The 19,759-nt window shown below is 32.8% G+C and overlaps 1 protein-coding gene across 3 annotated transcripts; it reads left to right on the forward strand.

Moving 5' to 3' along the window:
- The first annotated feature begins 367 nt into the window (after positions 1–367).
- Positions 368–19,704, forward strand: LOC140044783 (NXPE family member 1-like). Of its 3 annotated transcripts, XM_072089440.1 has the most exons (7): positions 12,802–12,835; positions 13,135–13,239; positions 14,610–14,701; positions 15,686–15,748; positions 16,974–17,584; positions 18,229–18,287; positions 18,616–19,704. In XM_072089440.1, the coding sequence occupies exons 3-7, from the start codon at positions 14,642–14,644 to the stop codon at positions 19,380–19,382; spliced, it is 1,560 nt and encodes a 519-aa protein (XP_071945541.1). In that variant the 5' UTR covers positions 12,802–12,835; positions 13,135–13,239; positions 14,610–14,641; the 3' UTR covers positions 19,383–19,704. The 3 variants fall into 3 exon arrangements, with proteins under 3 accessions (XP_071945543.1, XP_071945541.1, XP_071945542.1); XM_072089442.1 differs by lacking the exons at positions 12,802–12,835; positions 13,135–13,239 and adding an exon at positions 368–494; XM_072089441.1 differs by lacking the exon at positions 12,802–12,835 and having other exon boundaries at positions 13,048–13,239.
- The last annotated feature ends 55 nt before the right edge of the window (positions 19,705–19,759 follow it).

Raw genomic sequence — 19,759 nt, forward strand, 5'->3', positions numbered from 1 at the left:
ACGAACCAACTTTATACCTCCATGTCATATACCATCGAGTACAAATTCTAGAAGCAAGGCGCGACTTACCGAATTTTGCCAAGTTGTAAATTTATATATAGGGCTAGATGAGAAGGTTCAAAAGTCGTCGTCAAAACCTAATCACTTCAGGAAGCTGTGTAGGGCCTGCATTTACTGTGGATTGGAGAAGATAATTAAATGTTAAACGTTACGTAGACATAAAATCAATCCAATTTATGTTTTGTTTTACACACATGATTAAACACAGAACATGGAAGTTTATTGGAAGAGTTTCATATTCCATTATCATAAATTCAGAAAACAGACATAATGGATTAGTCTTCACGAGTATGTCGTCGTCAGCGTGAACTCGACTCGAGTTTCGTGAGCTGCATTTAATTTCCATATAATTCTGCTGCCAGAGTATTATCACCGTCATATTTATAATATTCATCAGCTTTAAACGGTCATCAGTTGGTGTAATATAATTTACGGTAAGTGGAATTTTATAATATACATGATTATTCTGCGAGAAGTACGCCTTTTTGACGGAAGAAATCATTTTGAATAAAATAAGAATTTTAAACAATGACTTCGATATTGAACTCCACGCTGATTAGGCTCGATATAGTTTTACACGGGGTATCTTTATTTAAAATTTGCCAACTAACGGAGGCTCGTATAACATTTTTTAGTATAACATGTTTTCATAAAAAATCAACAGGATATCACTTTTGATTAAAACAAAATGTCTGACCTCCGTATATGCAATTGGGGAAAACTATTAATTAATTGGAAATCCGCAGCCATTTTTAGTATGCGTTGACGAATCCGACGAAACTACATACGTAAAAATCTGATCATGGATTCCTCCATGGTATGATACTGTTTGTTTATTTCGATATTTGCTATATTCTGTTATATTCATAGTCTAGACTACTCTTTTAAGAAAATGGGATCGATCCAGAAAATGTCCCAAAGACTTGAACAGACAGTATAATCATGGAGTAAAGAATAACTCCATGGTATAATCATGGAGCTATAATTTTATAGCTCCATGGTATAATACAGTTCGGTTATGGAGCGAGTGTTCAGAACAGCGATAACACTGCCTTACGGCGGATGTAAAAGATAAAAAGCCAGTACATGTCATGTGTCAAAATAAAAAGATACGTATAGGGCCTAGACATGGAGTAAAGAACATTTTTATTATATATCAAATTAAATTATTCTTTACTCCATGGTGTATAGATATATACCCGTCGATTTCCATTAATTGTTGTATTATAGCCATATAACATTTTAAAATAAATCAGTGAAAATAATATATTTTTAATGTATTCAAAACACACTTGCATATTTTATTTAACTTTAGTGAACTGTATGTTCAACCTTCAGTGCACAGAATTGTATTTCAGTGTGATTGCATTTAATTAAGCTCATAACGCGATTAAAACACAGTAATGTACCTAACACAGGATGAATCAGACAACTAACGAAACTGGAAAAGCAGGGAGAAATACACACAGTACTACGTACTAAACGGTGCAACCGGGCTGAAATACGATCTACTACGTACTAAACGGTGCAACAGGGCTGAAATACGATCTACTACGTACTAAACGGTGCAACCGGGCTGAAATACGATCTACTACGTACTAAACGGTGCAACCGGGCTGAAATACGATCTACTACGTACTAAACGGTGCAACCGGGCTGAAATACGATCTACTACGTACTAAACGGTGCAACAGGGCTGAAATACGATCTACTACGTACTAAACGGTGCAACCGGGCTGAAATACGATCTACTACGTACTAAACGGTGCAACCGGGCTGAAATACACACAGTACTAAGTACTAAACGGTGCAACCGGGCTGAAATACGATCTACTACGTACTAAACGGTGCAACCGGGCTGAAATACGATCTACTACGTACTAAACGGTGCAACCGGGCTGAAATACGATCTACTACGTACTAAACGGTGCAACCGGGCTGAAATACACACAGTACTACGTACTAAACGGTGCAACCGGGCTGAAATACGATCTACTACGTACTAAACGGTGCAACCGGGCTGAAATACGATCTACTACGTACTAAACGGTGCAACCGGGCTGAAATACGATCTACTACGTACTAAACGGTGCAACAGGGCTGAAATACGATCTGATCTACTACGTACTAAACGGTGCAACCGGGCTGAAATACGATCTGAAACACAATACTGTACAATAAAAAGGTACTGACAATTTAAAATATTAAGTTTAAAAACTAAATAAATAATTAATATCACATAATTTGATTATTCTGACATCGACTCTTGTCTGGATGATATTACTTGTTTCCTTATTATTTTAATAACTCCAAACCGTAATTTCAATGTATTATTCAAATATACAAAAGTAACCATTCATTCTGCATAGTTACTGCAGGGGAAAACTAATGTATTTATTATAGAGATAAAAGAAACAATGTAGTCGTATAAATAAGAATGAACAATCAATCCGTAATTCAAAAACGGTTTTCAATCAATTAGTATAATTCATAAACCTACTCGACGGTGCATGAATCCCATCAAATCGATATAGCAGACACAAAATGATAATGAAATATTCGGGTTTAAAGCAAAATCATGTGTAATTCCCCTACTAAGCTCTAAATAGACATAATAATAATAATTTATTTGAAAACTACACTTTTGAAACAGTGGCACAATTATTGAATGAAGGTGCGTCCAGGGTAAGTAAAATAAAAGTTATAGAGAACAAAATCATTTCACAATAGGCATATTTATTTTTTAACAAAATTTATGATTTCAACAGTAGACTTTCAACTCAATTTCAATTCTTCCCGGGGGTCAAAGTAATTTCCGGGTTTAAGATAAGTTCACCTTGCAACAACCTGGTTTCAAATATTTTCTCTCTTTTATACACAAGGGAGCAGTTAAAATAATAGATTTGACCCTAAAGGTGACTGGAAACAGGCACTTTCCATCAATCAATACAGTGTCCCTTTGGAAGACGAAAATAAAATCAGATAGTAGCTGGAGGTTAAGTTGGCCGGCCATTAGTCATAGCCATTTCAGTTTTTTTGTTTATTTTAAAGCATACCACGCGTGTGTCGTGTGAAGGTACAGTAGTTAAATAATAGAAATTATACTGCAAATTAATAAAGATCAAATTAAATATACGCCATAAAGAATCAGAATATATTGTGGGGAATAGTATTATAAAATTACATAGATTTGATGATAAGACATTTATCGAGTGAAATCCCGATAGCTGAGTTGTATTGAGTAAGCTTGCAGGCTATCTTCCTGTGTCCCGTTAGGACCGAGATGTCTGCCCAAGTTGCAAGCCGTAATGTCTTCTTTCTTGGGCCCACTCTGTCACGGCAGTTAGTTTCAAAAGATGATTAAATTAAATAATGTATTAATTAATAATTATTAGGATGGTATTCATTTGAATAAACGCCTCTCCAATAAAACATCACTTTGAATAATAAACTATCTAATAAACGTCCATCCACATATTTATAATAACACAATTATACTATTTGTAGTAGAATTCACCGCACTGTTACCTACAATTTACCAAGCATTTGTTATTCTTTTTTACCACTTTTCATATCTATTAGAGGATTTCATTTTGATTATAAATGTTACCATATTATTAAAACTAAAAAATTTAACATATATCCCTCGAATAAGCACCTCCCTCAAATGACCTCCGCCTCCCCAAAGGGCCCTACCAAACAATAAAAACTATACTTTAAAATGTTATTAATCATCTAAAACACTGTGAAACAAAGTAGTTTAGTTTTACGAATGTCAAGCATTTTCAATAATGGTAACCGACAGAAAAACGTATAAGGAGAACATTATCATTCCAAGAACCATCGTCTACACTTCCTAGAGGGGGAGCGAGCGAAGCGAGCTCACCCTCTAGTATTTACAAGGAGTTTGTTTCAATGAGTTTCGAACCCTAGCATCCCAGCCGGACAACAAGTAGCGCCTTTGTTGTATCAGTTGCTTCCCGCTGCTTCATTTCAAAATATACGTATTCTAATTAGTATAGGATGTGTATCCCGTAGGAAAATACTTGATAGAATTCTATAGAAATTCTATAGAGTGTTTATAAGCGGAGGTCCAAGTGCCAAAATGATGCTTCGTTAACATGTCCCATTGCCATGTTTCTACACACTCAGCACACCAACTTTTTTTGTTAGCTAATACCCTTAGGCACAATCACGAGGTTTAATCATCTATAAAATAAATCTATTTTCATCATAATCGGTTATGTATTACGAGGTGTGTCGTTGCAAATTTACTGCGGCCATCTTGAAATCCAAGATGGCGGAAAAAATGGCCGCCATTTTATAGTGATGCACTTTATTGTTCATAACTTAATAAATATTTGATGTATTTTGTTGACATTAAATGTTGATTAATAGCTAATTACATTATCTATTCAATAAAATATTTTTATTTAAATTTTATTGAAATTAAAGTACTTTTTTAAGCAAAAATGCAGAATTTTAGCAAAAAAATCAGCAAAATCTGTGATATACGATATTTATTATGTTAATTAAGGCAAGAAGCCATAATTATTATTTTTTTCAGATATACAAAAAAACTGACCCAATATATACTTTTAAAAAATGTGTAAACTAAATGTGCTTGTGAAAAGGCAAACATAAGTTATTAATTACGTTTGTGTACTTGTAGCAGGGATTTAATAATGTTGAGTAAAATTGTGAAGTTGAGGGCGCTATTTAAGTAAGATACAGGTACTCTATTTTCGGTTGTAACTCATTAAATACATAACCGATTATGATGAAAATAGATTTATTTTATAGATAATTAAACATTCTTCCTTAATAATTATTTAAAAGTTATGTTAGATAATAAATACCTATAAAAAATGTGCAAAAATCCCCAAAAAAATTGACCCTTCTAAAGAACAATATCATACTCAAACTCAGAACATAGTGTAGTTGGGGAGCCAGAAAGGGGTTACCTGCACCCTCTAGCAAACTATGCCAACAATGTTTTTTTGCTTCCTTATATCAAAACAATTTTTTGCTGTTGGCCGAAAAAAAATTGGGATGCTTGGTCAGTACAGGGGCCAAAATATCAATAATATGATTAGTTAACTTGGTAACTACTGGGTGTATTGGAATATTTGTTGTGCAAAACTACTCAGAAGACCCATATTTTTATTCACTCTAATGGGAAACTTTTGCCAAAAGTGGACAGAAACCCCTTTTCTGACCACTGGTCAAGAACTTGGCCATATGAATATCTCAGCAACAACTGGTCAGAAAGTGATAATTGTGGTCTTAAATTACTCGCAATGTATATATTTATATTTGTTCTAATATAATAGAAATCATAAAACTGTCAATAAACCCCTAATTTTGACCTTTGATATATAGCCGGCACAAACATTTTGGGTTAGGACACCCTTTTCATATCTCAGAAATTGTTGGGTGGATATGGTCATAGTTGGTGTCACAATACTCAGAAGATACATATTTCTACTTACTTTAATGGACAACTTTTGCCAAAAATTACCGTGAAACTTTACTTTTGACCATTGGTCAAGAAAATGGCCATATCAATATCTCAGCAACCACTAGTCAGAAAGTTATAATTTTCGTCTCAAATTATTCGCAATATATATATTTATATTTGCTCTAATACAACAGAAATACACAAAATGTTAAGAAACACCTTATTTTGACATTTAACCTATAGCTGGTACAAACATTTTTGCGTGGAGCACACTTATATTTTTAATAACTAGCGAATATTGTCTTAATATCAACATATCAGTGATTGTTGAGTATGGTACCGTAAATCTTCTAATTGTAACCCTGGGTTATTATTCTTCTGTTTTTTAGGGTGGGTTACTATTAGAAGTGGGGTAACTATTAGAGTAGTGGGTTGCTATTACTAATCTTAAATTAGGCACCTGAAAATAGTAACCCACCCCCCAACTTTTCCGGTCAGCAACTAATAGCAAAATAATAAAACAGTACGAATTAACAAATTAGGTTGAACTCCAACTTATTTTATAAACTCAAAAACACTCAATCCTCGCCCCCACTCCCGAGATCAACATGCATTATCTCCTTATTTTCTAAATACGACTGCATCATAAGTTTTTGTGATTCTAATAGTAACCCCCATTATGGTTACTATTACTAGAGTAGTGGGTTACTAATCTTAAATTATTAGAGTGTGGGTTACTATTACAGGATTTACAGTATATATACTATGGACACTTTGTATCGGAAGTCATAAGTAGATACATACTTCATTCTAATGAATAACGTCACAGTTAAATCACCAAGATAATTATTAATATTTAGTATTATAATTACGATCTAAACTAATCACTGTTTAACAATGGTTAACTCCGGTAAATGCTATACAGTATACTGTTACATATTTTAAAACCATAGTTGAACAATAACAACAAATCAAAGTAACTGTAGTATGACTATATATTATGTTATAAAGAAAATTGTTTATTTACTCGTCCTCCTTTTTGTTGAAATCACTAACTTATAATAATTTACATTGTACAGTTAACCTTAAACGTCATACTACTCGGTATATGTGATTTGAATTAAAACTAAACATTAATAATTTAACAATTCTAAAGAACTTAGGTTTGTTTTGTTCAGATATTCCAAAAATTGATTTGTATTGATATAGGCCTAAGGAAGCAAAAAACATTAACAACATAGTTTACTAGAGGGTGCAGATGAACCCTTTCTGGCTCCCCAACTAGTGGGGCATTTCGTATTTAAAAGAACACTGAAAATGTTACCATTACCATACATATGGTTATGCTGACTGAACCAACCACTGTTCAAGTTGAATAAGCCATTATTTTCCAATGCTCCTCGATATGAGAAAGGGCACATCATTCAATGTTTTGAAATGTACGTAAAAGAAATTAAAGTAATAAAAGTAAATCGGTTAATTACGTTAAAACAGCTCATCAAAACGTTGTTGTCAATTCCCATATAACAACAATTTAATATTCATGAATCTACCAAAAATCAAGTAAAATGGCAATAATGAAAAGAGGATATTAAGGTGTGTCATGTTATGAGTAACAAAACTGTTAATGTTACTACTCATCTAATCGCGTCCAGATGACGATTTTAAATAAAAAAAAACTTTGAGAACCGCAAAGTTTGGTGGACCAAGGTCTGGATAAAAAATATATTCTTCAGTTGTGGTTCGCGATATGGCAAGTATGGTAGTCTCGTTATTATATTGTGCACCCTCCGAAAATGTCCATACTTTCAATTAGTAGGTTGATATACCCCAGTTTAAAGGCCCTTTAAAGAAAGACGATACTCAGCAATATACCGTAGGACAAATACCCTGAATGTAACAATCAAATAAACACAAGTACTCCATTAATACTCTAGTAGCTCAACTTTCGTATGCACTATGAGGTCCAGAGAATTTAACTTCAGAAATTGGTTTAGGATGGTCAAACAATTATTATTGGCTTGGTTACACATTTTGAAAATGTGGCGAAAGGTCAAAAGGTCAGGGTGAAAGGTTATCAAACTAAACACCAATAAGTCCTTAAATCTCGACAACCACTGGTCACAGCGAGGTAATTTTGGTCTCAAATTGATCAGAAGGTATACATTTATATTCAGTCTAATGGGACATTTTAGTCGAAAATGACCGGAAATGCCATTTCTGACCTTTGACTCACACCCCAGGGCATGTATGTATCTCCGTAACTACTGATTGTAGACACTTGAATTTGGTCTTAAATTGTTTGAAATAAACATTTTGTTATTTGTTGCACATTTTTAAAAATGTTACAAAAGGTCAAAGGGTCAGGGTCAAGGGTTATATGAACAAATATAAATAGATACTTGTATCTCGGCACCCACTCGTCGCAAAGTCAATTTTAGTCTCAAAATGTTCAGAAGGCATGCTTTCATATTCAATCTAATGGGACATTTTAGTCAAATCTAGTCAGAAATGCCATTTCTGACCTTTGACCCACATATCATGGCATCTTCATATCTCTGTAAGTACTGGTCGTAGAAACTTAAATTTGGTATCAAATTGTTCGAAATATACATATTTACATTCATTGTAATAGAACATGTGGTTAAAAGTTGAACAGAAATACTATTACTAATGTTTCAAACAAAAAACAAATCTCTACATAACTTATCCAGTAATGTTATGCAATAACTGATACTTTAAATTGTTTCAATTTCAAGTACTAGTTATTGCTGTCCCCAAGAACATTTTGATAGAAACGTCAAGCTCAACGGTTCTTTTCGGAATGCTAGAAGTAACTTGCCATGTGTATCCGATTAAACGCCCCGGGCATTTATTGTTCAAAAGGGTTTTTAGGGGGAGGGGAGGCATCTTTATTTGGAGTATATGGTAACATGTATAATCAAATAAATACCACCTAGATGTAAAAAAAAATACAGCACATTTAATATCAAAAAGTGAAAAAAATGCTTGGTAAATTATAGATTATGGTAGTTAATGTAATGTGTTGTGATACAATTATTGTGTAAATGCATGTGGCGGGCGTATTCCACATGATCTATTGGAGGGAATGGTGGCGTTTATTTGAAATTCAAAGCGGGTGTTAATTCGAATAAATACTCGAGCTCTACAGTTAAGAATGCTAGAAGTAACTTACCATAGTTACCCGAATAAACGGTCCGGGCATTTATTTATTCAGGGAAGGCGTTTATTTTGTTTGGGTGTAATAATGGTAACATGTATAATCAAATAAATACACCCCAGATCTAAAAAAAAATAAATTAATATAATAAGAATAATAACTGGATTAAACCTCATTCTATCCTGGTGCAAGTACAATCATGTAATAAAAGGTATCAGAGACAACTATAATAGACCAATTCATTGTCATTATTCCGTAACACTGTTGCATAATATTTTTAAATGTTACCGACAAAACTTATACCGGTACATTATATGTATAAGTTTTTTCGGTGTATATTATACACGTCTGTTCCCAGTGTAAATAATAAAACAATATATGTTTCTGGAGATTTATTATCAATACCACTAGAAACTTTGACATGTTTTAGGTACTGAATGCATAGACAATAAAATCATACTACAACACTGTTCGACAGTACACAAGGGTGTTTTCAGGAAAGCTGGACATATTGTACAATAGTAATGAAACTATGTATTGGCATTTAAAAATATGCATTTTATCATTTTTTGATATTAATTGTGCTGTATTTGTTTTACATCTAGGTAGTATTTATTTGATTATGCTACCATATTATACTCCAAATAAAGATGCCTCCACTCCCCCTAAAAACCCTTTTGAACAATAAATGCCTGGGGTGTTTAATCGGATACACATGGCAAGTTACTTCTAGCATTCTGAAAGAACTGTTGAGCTTGACGTTTATATCAAAATTGTTCTCGTGGACAGCAATAACTAGTACTTGAAATTGAAACAATTTAAAGTATCAGTTATTGCATAACATTACTGTCTAAGGATAAGTTGTGTAGAGATATGTTTTTTGTTTTAAACATTAGTAATAGTATTTTCTGTTCATCTTTTAACCACATTTTCTATTACAATACAATGAATGTAAATATGTATATTTCGAACAATTTGATACCAAATTTAAGTTTCTTCGACCAGTACTAATTACAGAGATATGAAGATGCCCTGGTATGTGGGTCAAAGGTCAGAAATGGCATTTCTGATAATTTTTTACTAAAATGCCCCATTAGACGGAATATAAATGCATGCCTTCTGAACATTTACTTGCTGCGACCAGTGTTTGCCGAGATACAAGTACCTTTATTTATTTGTTCATATAACCCTTGACCCTGAATCTTTGACCTTTGTAACATTTTTCAAAATGTGTAACAAATAACAAAATATATATTTCGAACAATTTAAAACCAAATTCAAGTGTCTACAACCAGTAGTTACGGAGATAAATACATACCCTGGGTTGTGGGTCAAAGGTCAGAAATGTCATTTCCGGTCATTTTTAACTAAAATGTCCCATTAGACTGAATATAAATGTATACCTTCTGATCAATTTGAGACCAAAATTACTTCGCTGTGACCAGTGGTTGTTGAGATTTAAGGACATATTGGTGTTTGGTCTTATGATCTTTCACCCTGACCTTTGACCTTTCGCCACATTTTCAAAATGTGTAACCAAGCCAAAAATGACTGTTTGACCACCCTCAACCAATTTCTGAAGTCAAATTCTCTGGACCTCAAAGTGCATACGAAAGTTGATCTAGCTACTAGAGTATAAATGAAATTGGGTATTTTTTGTCTATACACATTTCTCTCATTTGCGTTACTCTAATACGCCTAGTAGTACTCACTACAAATAGGACAATCTATTCAACTTCATTCAGTATACTTCGTTCAATTGCACATGAAAGTAGCCATCTTCGACAAGTGCTCAAAAGTGGGTTGCAAAATAAAACAAATTTAGAGTTTTATATATGTCACAGGTCAATAACTGTACTTCCTCACATTTTTTAAACAAATCTTCTATTAAGCAGAATAGTAACATATATATTGTGAACAATCTGACACCAAAATGAACTATCCTGGTCCAAGTCAACCCAATAATGAGATATGGTAATTTGCCTGAAAAACAGGTCAAAGGTCAAATATAATATTTCTGGTCATTATTTGAGAAAAAAATTCATTATAGTAAATAGAAATGTTTATGTTCTGAACATTTTGACACCTAATAATTCAACTCTCTATGACAAGTAGTTTTATGGATATCAAAAGATATTAACCTGAATGCAGTTTGAAATTGCACCATAAAGGTCAAAGGTTAAACATGGTACTTCCTGTAATTTTTTTCAGAAATACTTAGAGTAAATATAATTGTTTATGTTTTGAACAATTTGACACCAAAATAAACTGTCTGTAACAACCATTTACTGAGATATGGCAATGCCTTAAAATATGGGTCAAAGGTTAATGCTGGAACTTCCGGTCATTTTTCAAAATTTCAAAATTACTTTATTAGAGTAGTTAGAAATGTTTATGTTCTGAACATTTTGAGCTAAAAATCAATTCTCTATGCCCAGTAGTTTCAGAGATTGAGTGTTTAAGCGAAAATGTTCACCATTTTAAATTATGCAAATTAAGTGACCCAAGGGGTCATTTTGCTTGATGCCCATCAAAATGAATTCGTATATGATGGGCAACATCAATTTGTTCAATCAATTTTCTATCAAACTCATCACGATCCTCATTCGTTTCACGGTATACACTGATACTGTATATATAATGTTATACCGTTATATAAGGGGTCTCTTTCTCGAAAACAGAGACCCCCACCAAAACGTATCAATATTACGTTATATAGGGGGTCTCTGTTTTCGAGAAAAACTCGAAAACAGAGACCCCCACTAAAACGTCTCATTAAATTGGGGGTTTCTTTTTTCGAGATTTCCCGAGACCCCCTAATATAATCCCTGTTTATTAAGAGTGTTGCAAATACCCACCAACGAGCTTGGTCATAAATTATTAAAACCCAACTTTTATCGCAAAAAACCGTGAATTTATGTTTATTTATTTATCAATTTATTTTTTTTTTTAATTCATTTCTTTTTTAAGGCTCGCCCAACACAATATATTTGTCTTTATCCTCCAGTCTGCCTCAAAGTCTGACCTCATATCATTTTTTTTATTGCATTGTACGTTATTATCTTTTATGCTTGTAAATAAATGTTACGAAACTAGTGTCAGCTTTTGAAATAATCTCCCGCTTTTTAGCTTCTAAAAGGCACCGCATGCATTTATACATCTTACTTCTAGGACGTCGACTTTGTATTCCAAAATGACAGTCTTTTTACACGCGTTCAAGAATTCATCAATCTCTTCTTATCGTTGCGGCATGTTCTTTGATCGGCATATCAGTTACCGTTTATTACTGATACGTCATTCTGTGATTTTGAGACGTTTTAGTGGGGACCCCCTATATAACGTTATATTGACTTAATATTGAGACGTTTTAGTGGGGGTCTCTGTTTTCGAGAAAAAGTCGAAAACAGAGACCCCCTATATAACGTAATATTGAGACGTTTTAGTGGGGTCTCTGTTCTCGAGAACTCGAAAACAGAGACCCCCTATATTACGTAATATTGAGACGTTTTAGTGGGGGCCCGATCTCTGTTTTCAAGTTTTTCTCGAAAACAGAGACCCCTTATATAACGTAATATTGACTTAATATTGAGACATTTTAGTGGGGTCTCTGTTTTCGAGAAAAACTCGAAAACAGAGACCCCCTATATTACGTAATATTGAGACGTTTTAGTGGGGGTCTCTGTTTTCGAGAACTCAAAAACAGAGACCCCCTATATTACGTAATATTGAGACGTTTTAGTGGGGGTCTCTGTTTTTTAGTTTTTCTCGAAAACAGAGACCCTGGGTCTCGGGTCTCTGGTCTCTGTTTTCGAGGTCTCTGTTTTCGAGACACCCTATTAAAAAGTGGCCAGTTTTGTAAAATGCATGGCCACGGGGGAAAATGATTACACGGTTAAAGTTGTAATCTTTAAAAAAATCAAAAACACAACTTAAAACACAATTATATTCTATAGAAAATAAAACGAGTTAATGAATATGTATGATATGGGTTTGCAGACAACTTTTTTAGCCAATCAATGGGCTGCGCGCTTTTTGTAACACACACGCGCACCCTTCTCGTGCGCGCGAGTATTGACACGCCATTTTTATTGCAAAGAGTCGAGTGTGTAGCTATTAGGAGGCCTAGCCTACAGGTAGTTATACCGCCCGAGGTGGTCAGGCTCTAGGCCTAGCTAGCCTCCTAGCTAGGCCTAGCCTAGCTAGGTAGGGCTAGGCCTAGCTTAGCCTAGGCCTATTTATATAGGCTAGCTAGTCTAGGGATAGGCTACTAGTACTACTAGGCAGTACTAGGGTAGTCTACACAACAGTAATATTTTAACTCAATATGAATATGATTATGAACTGTTACTTTAGGCCTACATCAAACCAGCCTTTAGTTAGGCCTAGGCCTAGGGCCTACTACTGTACTATGTGTGTTTTTTTTTCTTTTCAGAACCTTTGTATAGAAAGTTTCCGAATAACATGCAACATTATGCAGTGCTGAAATACGTCGTTCGTTGGATAATACACTTGCAATACCAAACCTGCCCGTGGTTCGGTAGGAAAATAAATATTAGCGAAAATAATAATTAGAAAGGACATGGTTAACTGAAGATTCTATCGGAGCGATTTTTAGGCCTACAATGTGTTATATTATAAGTATACTTGTTAAATAAAAGTTGTATAAAAGAGTCTATTTTGTAAAATTACGTAATATTTCGAAATTCTATGTGATTGTATAGAGATATCTTATAAAAATATCGATAAGGGTTGTATAGATTTTTATAGAATTTCTAAAGAGTTTTTATAGACTTTTAGAAACTCATATAAGAAATTATATAAAAATTCTATAAACTCTTTAGAAATTCTAGAGATATTTCTAAAGATATATCTATAAAATTTATATAAACCTCTATACACAATCTATAACAACAGCTCTATTGAAAAGTCTATCGGAATTTTATAGAATATATAGAAGATATAGTAGGCCTAACTATTTAGAAAAAGCTTTAGAAACTCCTCTATAAGAAACTTCTAAAGAAACTCTAAAGAAATTCTAAAGATATATCTATAAAATTTATATAAACCTCTATACACAATCTATAACAGCTCTATTGAAAAGTCTATCGGAATCGTTTAGAATATGTAATAGAAGATAACTGTACTGTATAGATAAATCTTTAGAAATTCTATACGAAACTTTGTAAAGAAATTCTAAAGAAACTCTAAAGATATTCTAAAGAATTTCTAAAGCTATTTCTTAAGCTATTTCTAAAATTATTTCTAAAGTTGTTTCTATACAAAATCTAATAGTAAAATATATAGAATTTGTATATAATTTCTATAGAATTTTTTTATAGAAATTCTATAGATTTTTTTCTTACGGAAGTTACTGCAGGGGAAAACTTATTTATTATAGAGATAAAAGAAACAATGTAGTCGTATAAATAAGAATGAACAATCAATCCGTAATTAAAAAACGGTTTTCAATCAATTAGGCTAGTATTCATAAACCTACTCGACGGTGCATGAATCCCATCAAATCTGTATAGCCCAGCCGACACAAAATGATGATGGAATATTCGGATTTAAAGCAAAATCATGTGTAATTCCCCTACTAAGCTCTAAATAGACATAATAATAATAATTTATTTGAAAGCTACACATTTGAAACGGTGGCAAACTTGAATGCGTCCAGAATAAGTAAACTAAAAGTTATAACAATGATTTAACAATAGGCATATTTACAAGGAGTTTGTTTCAATGAGTTTCAAACCGTCCTAGTTTCAGCCGGACAAGTAGCGCCTAATTCGTTGTATCAGATTACCCGGAAATGAGGATGGGTTGCTTCCGCTGCTTCCTTTCAAAATATACGTATTCTAATTAGTATAGGATGTGTATTAATTAACGTTTATTTTCTTATTACAGATGGTACAACTTGAGTTGTTTGTTGCATCAAAATGCTTTCAAAATTAAAGATATTCATTGTGGCATGTATTATCTGTTCACTCGTTGTAATTGTAAGTATGATAGATAATAATATTGATTTATATTTGTTATCCCTAATAATACGATTATATTATTACGGACTTCCAAAGTCACGTGCGTTTACTTTACTTTACTCGTAAACATAAATGCACTTACATTGAATAGAATTGCAAGTAAGTTGAATGAAATTGCAATTAAGTTGAATGGAATTGCCCTTAAGTTGAATGGAATTACACTTAAGTTGACACTTGACCGACGTTTCAGAAGTGGCAAATCCAGAAAATTATCAATTATTTTATTTTATTCATTTTTGTGTATAGGCCTGAGCCTAGTCTAAGAAACTTCAGTTGACCTGATAAGAAATCATTATTATAACGAATTTATTTATAAATCTAACAATATTATGTGGCGTAAAACGAAACATAGGTCGGGGAAAGCACAGTTAAGAAATTTCAAACACTAATAATATGTAAATTAGAATAAAAAGTCATGTATTTTGTCAAAATTATGTTTATCAAGCTGTTTATGCTTTTTTTTTTTGGAAATAGCAATTGTTGAGGGCAGCACAACAGAAAGAAAATCAGTAGACCATTTACCACACAGTGGTCCGTTCCTACCTCCCCTACGTAACTGTTCTATCGAGGATGGTTTAATATGATATACTTTCTTCCTATCACTGGAGTGTAACCTGCAAAGTAGTAGCCTATGGTGTATTCATATTTGCCATTAACATTCGGTTAAAGACCAGAATTAAAGTAATCTTGACATGATAGAGTTTAAATTACTTTACATACATTAAGAACATCAATGCTAATAATAATTATCCAAGAAATAAAAAATGTTCAATAAGTCATTAAACTGAAGAATTAGATTTAGTTGACATTAACATTCACTACAGTGGTAATATTTCACCCTAGGCAAGTTACCTAATAACTGACCAATCAGATAAGGCCAATATTATGACAAGACAGAATAGGCACACCTGATTTGATGCTTAGTTTTCTTTATATATTCAGGCAAAAATAAAGCTGTCTCCTTATGACCAACCGCATGGAATCAGGCAAAACATTAAAACACAGGTAAGTCATTCATCTATAGATTGCTTTATGATAACAACGTACTGACTGTATACACGAATAACTCCTATTTATTTGAACTTACACCTTTTTATCGACAGCACTCAATGATAATTGATGCATTTGTGTAAACAATACCAAAATAATCAATACAGTAGGCCTAATGACACACTTATTTATAAAATATACACACGCATAGTGTAATTGTGGAAACATTCCAGTATAGGCCGTTGTCAATCAGATATTCTAGTAGATCTTCAGAACACATTTGAAACGAAATTCATTTTTTTTTTTTTTTTTGTCTTGTGTGGGAGAAATTTATTTATATAATATAACATAATAACAGGATTTTTATAGCGCACATACCACTCAAGAGTGCTGAAGGCGCATTTAAAAAAAAATAAATAAAAAACAAATCATACAAATGCCTGACAAATAAAATGCAATTTCTACATTGCAATCAAAAGGTTTAGTTGTGTTAAGAAGTAGTTTAGGCCAGCGATATAATTTCATTTTTAATAAACGGCAAAAATATTTACTTTGTGAAATATCATGTAAAATTTGTATTGGTATCCAAACAAGTTAACCATTACGTGGCGTGTTCATGATGTATCTAGCCATCGGTAATTGTAGTTTTTCCTATCATCTATATCAGATTTATTTATGGTCGTACACCATACACCAGATCCATAATTGACTGAAGGAAGCCAAAGTAAACTCTATTGAAGTTATCAACATTTTCTATAAAAGACCTATAGGCAATTCAACCAAACATATTACCTTTCTTACAACACTTTCAAATTGAATATAAGCTTTAGGGCCCAAATACACACAATAGTGTCTTGAGAAAATTAACAAAAAAACATCATATTTATTGTTTGCATTCTTGACAACTTATGTATTCATATCTAACTCCCTAGTTTGATGTATTATGTATTCATATTTAACTCCCTAGTTTGATGTATTATGTATTCATATCTAACTCCCTAGTTTGATGTATTATGTATTCATATCTAACTCCCTAGTTTGATGTATTATGTATTCATATCTAACTCCCTAGTTTGATGTATTATGTATTCATATCTAACTCCCTAGTTTGATGTATTTACTGAATTCTTTCAGCGCCCTGTCCTCTCTTGGTTGGCTATACTTAAATTCTCCCAAATCCTTAAAAGAGAGAAAATTAGCTAAGATACGTCAGTAATTAACTAATGTCGAATTTTGTCAGTTTATTTCAGATTCCTTTAACAGTTGCTCTATATCAGAAAATAATTCGATGATCGATATAAATAGATCATTTATATATTTGAAGAATCCAGACAGACCTGTTAAAGTTGGTGATTTCTTCAGTGTAATAATCCAGGCACGTGATCTGTATAGTCAATGTACAAGTGGATATGATTTTTTCTTTGCAACAATGAATTCTAAGGAAAACCACAACACAGGAAAGATAACCGATTTAAAAAACGGTACATATGAGGTGTTGTTCTTCGCCGGTTGGCCTGGTGTCATCAACATTTCTATTGTTCTTGTCCATCCATCAGAGGCGGTATATTTCATTGAACAGGAAATATGGCCTTTGGAAAAAAGGTTGGCGTGGAAAGGATATTTTGAACAAAATAAATCAGAAACACAATTTTGCAGTATTAGTAAAAAAGCATTACTTGGCGTTGATAAATGCCAATACAGCCATCCATTAGCTATGGGAGAAACTGTATTCTTTTGTGATAAACCTATGAAATCGTCATGCGATAGGTTGAGTTGGCTGCAGACGAACTCTCCTTATATTGGTAGCGTGTTTTCCAAGTTGTATTCATCTCATCAACAACTATTTTCTAAGTATGACCATATTTGTTTTAATTGAAAACATTTCAAAATATTATTCAATTTAACTCAATTATTGCTTGCAATTCCGTCTTCCAAACGGTGTATCTTTATTAGTACATGTAATTGTTTTTGTTCAGTATAGTATTTGTTGGTATATTTTGGAAAAACAAATATTGATAATTACGGTACATATACGGTATAGCAATTTATAATAACCATACAATTTGTGGTAAGGTTTTTTTAGTATTAAAATAAAATATTTATACAGGATAAAAACATATCAGGTGTAGATTTAGCACCTTTTACATATGATCCTGTTTACACAGTAAACAGTAAAATAACAATAAAAAGTCAAAAATATGTATGTATATTGACGATAAAAAGAGTGAAAATACAAAAAGGAATAACACAAATTTTTAATTGACCAAAGAACGGACAGTGACTTAAAAACAGAGGCAATAAAATACAGTAGTTTTAAAAGACAATTTCTAAAATAAATCCCCAAATACAATCATTATTAATAAAACTGTTCGCAAAATGTTAAAATGGTGAGGATTTGTTATCATAATGTTGGAAATAGAAATGAAACACCATTTTAACATTGCAATACATCTGGCTAACAATGTTAAATTAAACTCTTTCATATTTTTTTTAAGGTCTGTCACTTATGCCCGTCTGGTTCAAGGGACGACTTCAATCAAAATCAGTAAAGAAGGTAAGTTTGACAATCTATCGCACGCCCTCCTCTAAATGCGATCTTTATCACAACGTAAGTTAAGCAGAAACTATAAATTCAGTAAACGAAAATTTTCTTGTTGAATCAAAACCTTTTCAAAAATGAAATGGAACGAGGTTTTCTAAGAATACGAAGTTCGAAATATAAAAGACAAATGAATGAAAGAGTAATCGAATTCCAAATCAACTTTACACACATTGACGTATTACTATAGTTTGTATATAGGCATACAGTAGATGTTAATGAAAAGTAAAACAAACATATTGAATGAGTAAACGGTAATAATGAAAATATTTGTTTACGGTAGGAAATTTGCCGCTCGTGATTAGCAGATTACCAGAATGCAGGGCAGATCTACAAATGCCTCTTAGTGATGGGTTCTGGACAAACGATGTATGGACATCATTGCATTGCAAGACAAAACAATGGACAAAACAAGAAATTACCAAATGCATAAGAGGAAAACATATGATTTTAATGGGTGATTCTACAACAAGACAGTGGACTGAACAGTTGCTGAATATTATGGGAGTGACAAAAAGTAAATATACTACTAAACCGAACACTAAGCACATTCGACATCACAGCACTTCTATGATGCTTGACTTCTACTTCCATCCGTACACTCTTGGTTCTCCAACGTTTTATTACCGAGTCGGAAAATGGGAGTATGAAATATTAAATAATCTAAAAAAAAAAGACTGCAACTACGTAATTATAGTAAGTCCCTGGGCTCATTATATCCAATGGACAAAAGACAGTTACACAGAAAGGTTGCATCTTTTGCGAGAAGCACTAGTACGATTCATGAAACGTTGTCCGAACGCAAAGATTGTGGTGAAGACCTCGCACCCTCGAAATCATCCTTCGACTAATTCATTATTATACGCTAGCGATAAAATAGTATATAACATTTACAAGTTATTCGTTAGCATTTTCTCGGGGTTAGGTATTCATATTATAGATATCTGGGATATGAACTTGTCTTATCCGTCTATGAATACAATACACATGCCGTCACCAGTTATTCACCAAGAACTGTTTTTGATGTTTTCACATATATGTCCTCTATAGTAAATTAAAAACTGTATTTTGTTTATTCATACTTGAATAAGCGATTAATAAGTAAATAAACGTCCTGTTTGTTTAATAAATGACAAATAATTCCTCTATTATCCTAAAATATGATTTCTCTTGAATTTAAAAGTTAAATATTCGTATTGCTTTATAATTCTATTCACGATATCATCCGGCAATCCCACTTTCTCTATTCTATTTATGTATACTTCATAAATAAAATTCAACAGAAATACAAAGTTTACTCTGAACGCATTCCAAGAGGATAACAATATTAAACCAGCGTTTCTTTTTTGTATATAAATTGTATCCTTTTCAATATACTTGCCCAAAGTCTGTAGTTATTGATTTTTGTTTATGTTAGTCCACCAGTT

This window comes from Antedon mediterranea, chromosome 3 (assembly GCF_964355755.1).
Source record: "Antedon mediterranea chromosome 3, ecAntMedi1.1, whole genome shotgun sequence".
Classification (NCBI taxonomy): Eukaryota; Metazoa; Echinodermata; class Crinoidea; order Comatulida; family Antedonidae; genus Antedon; species Antedon mediterranea.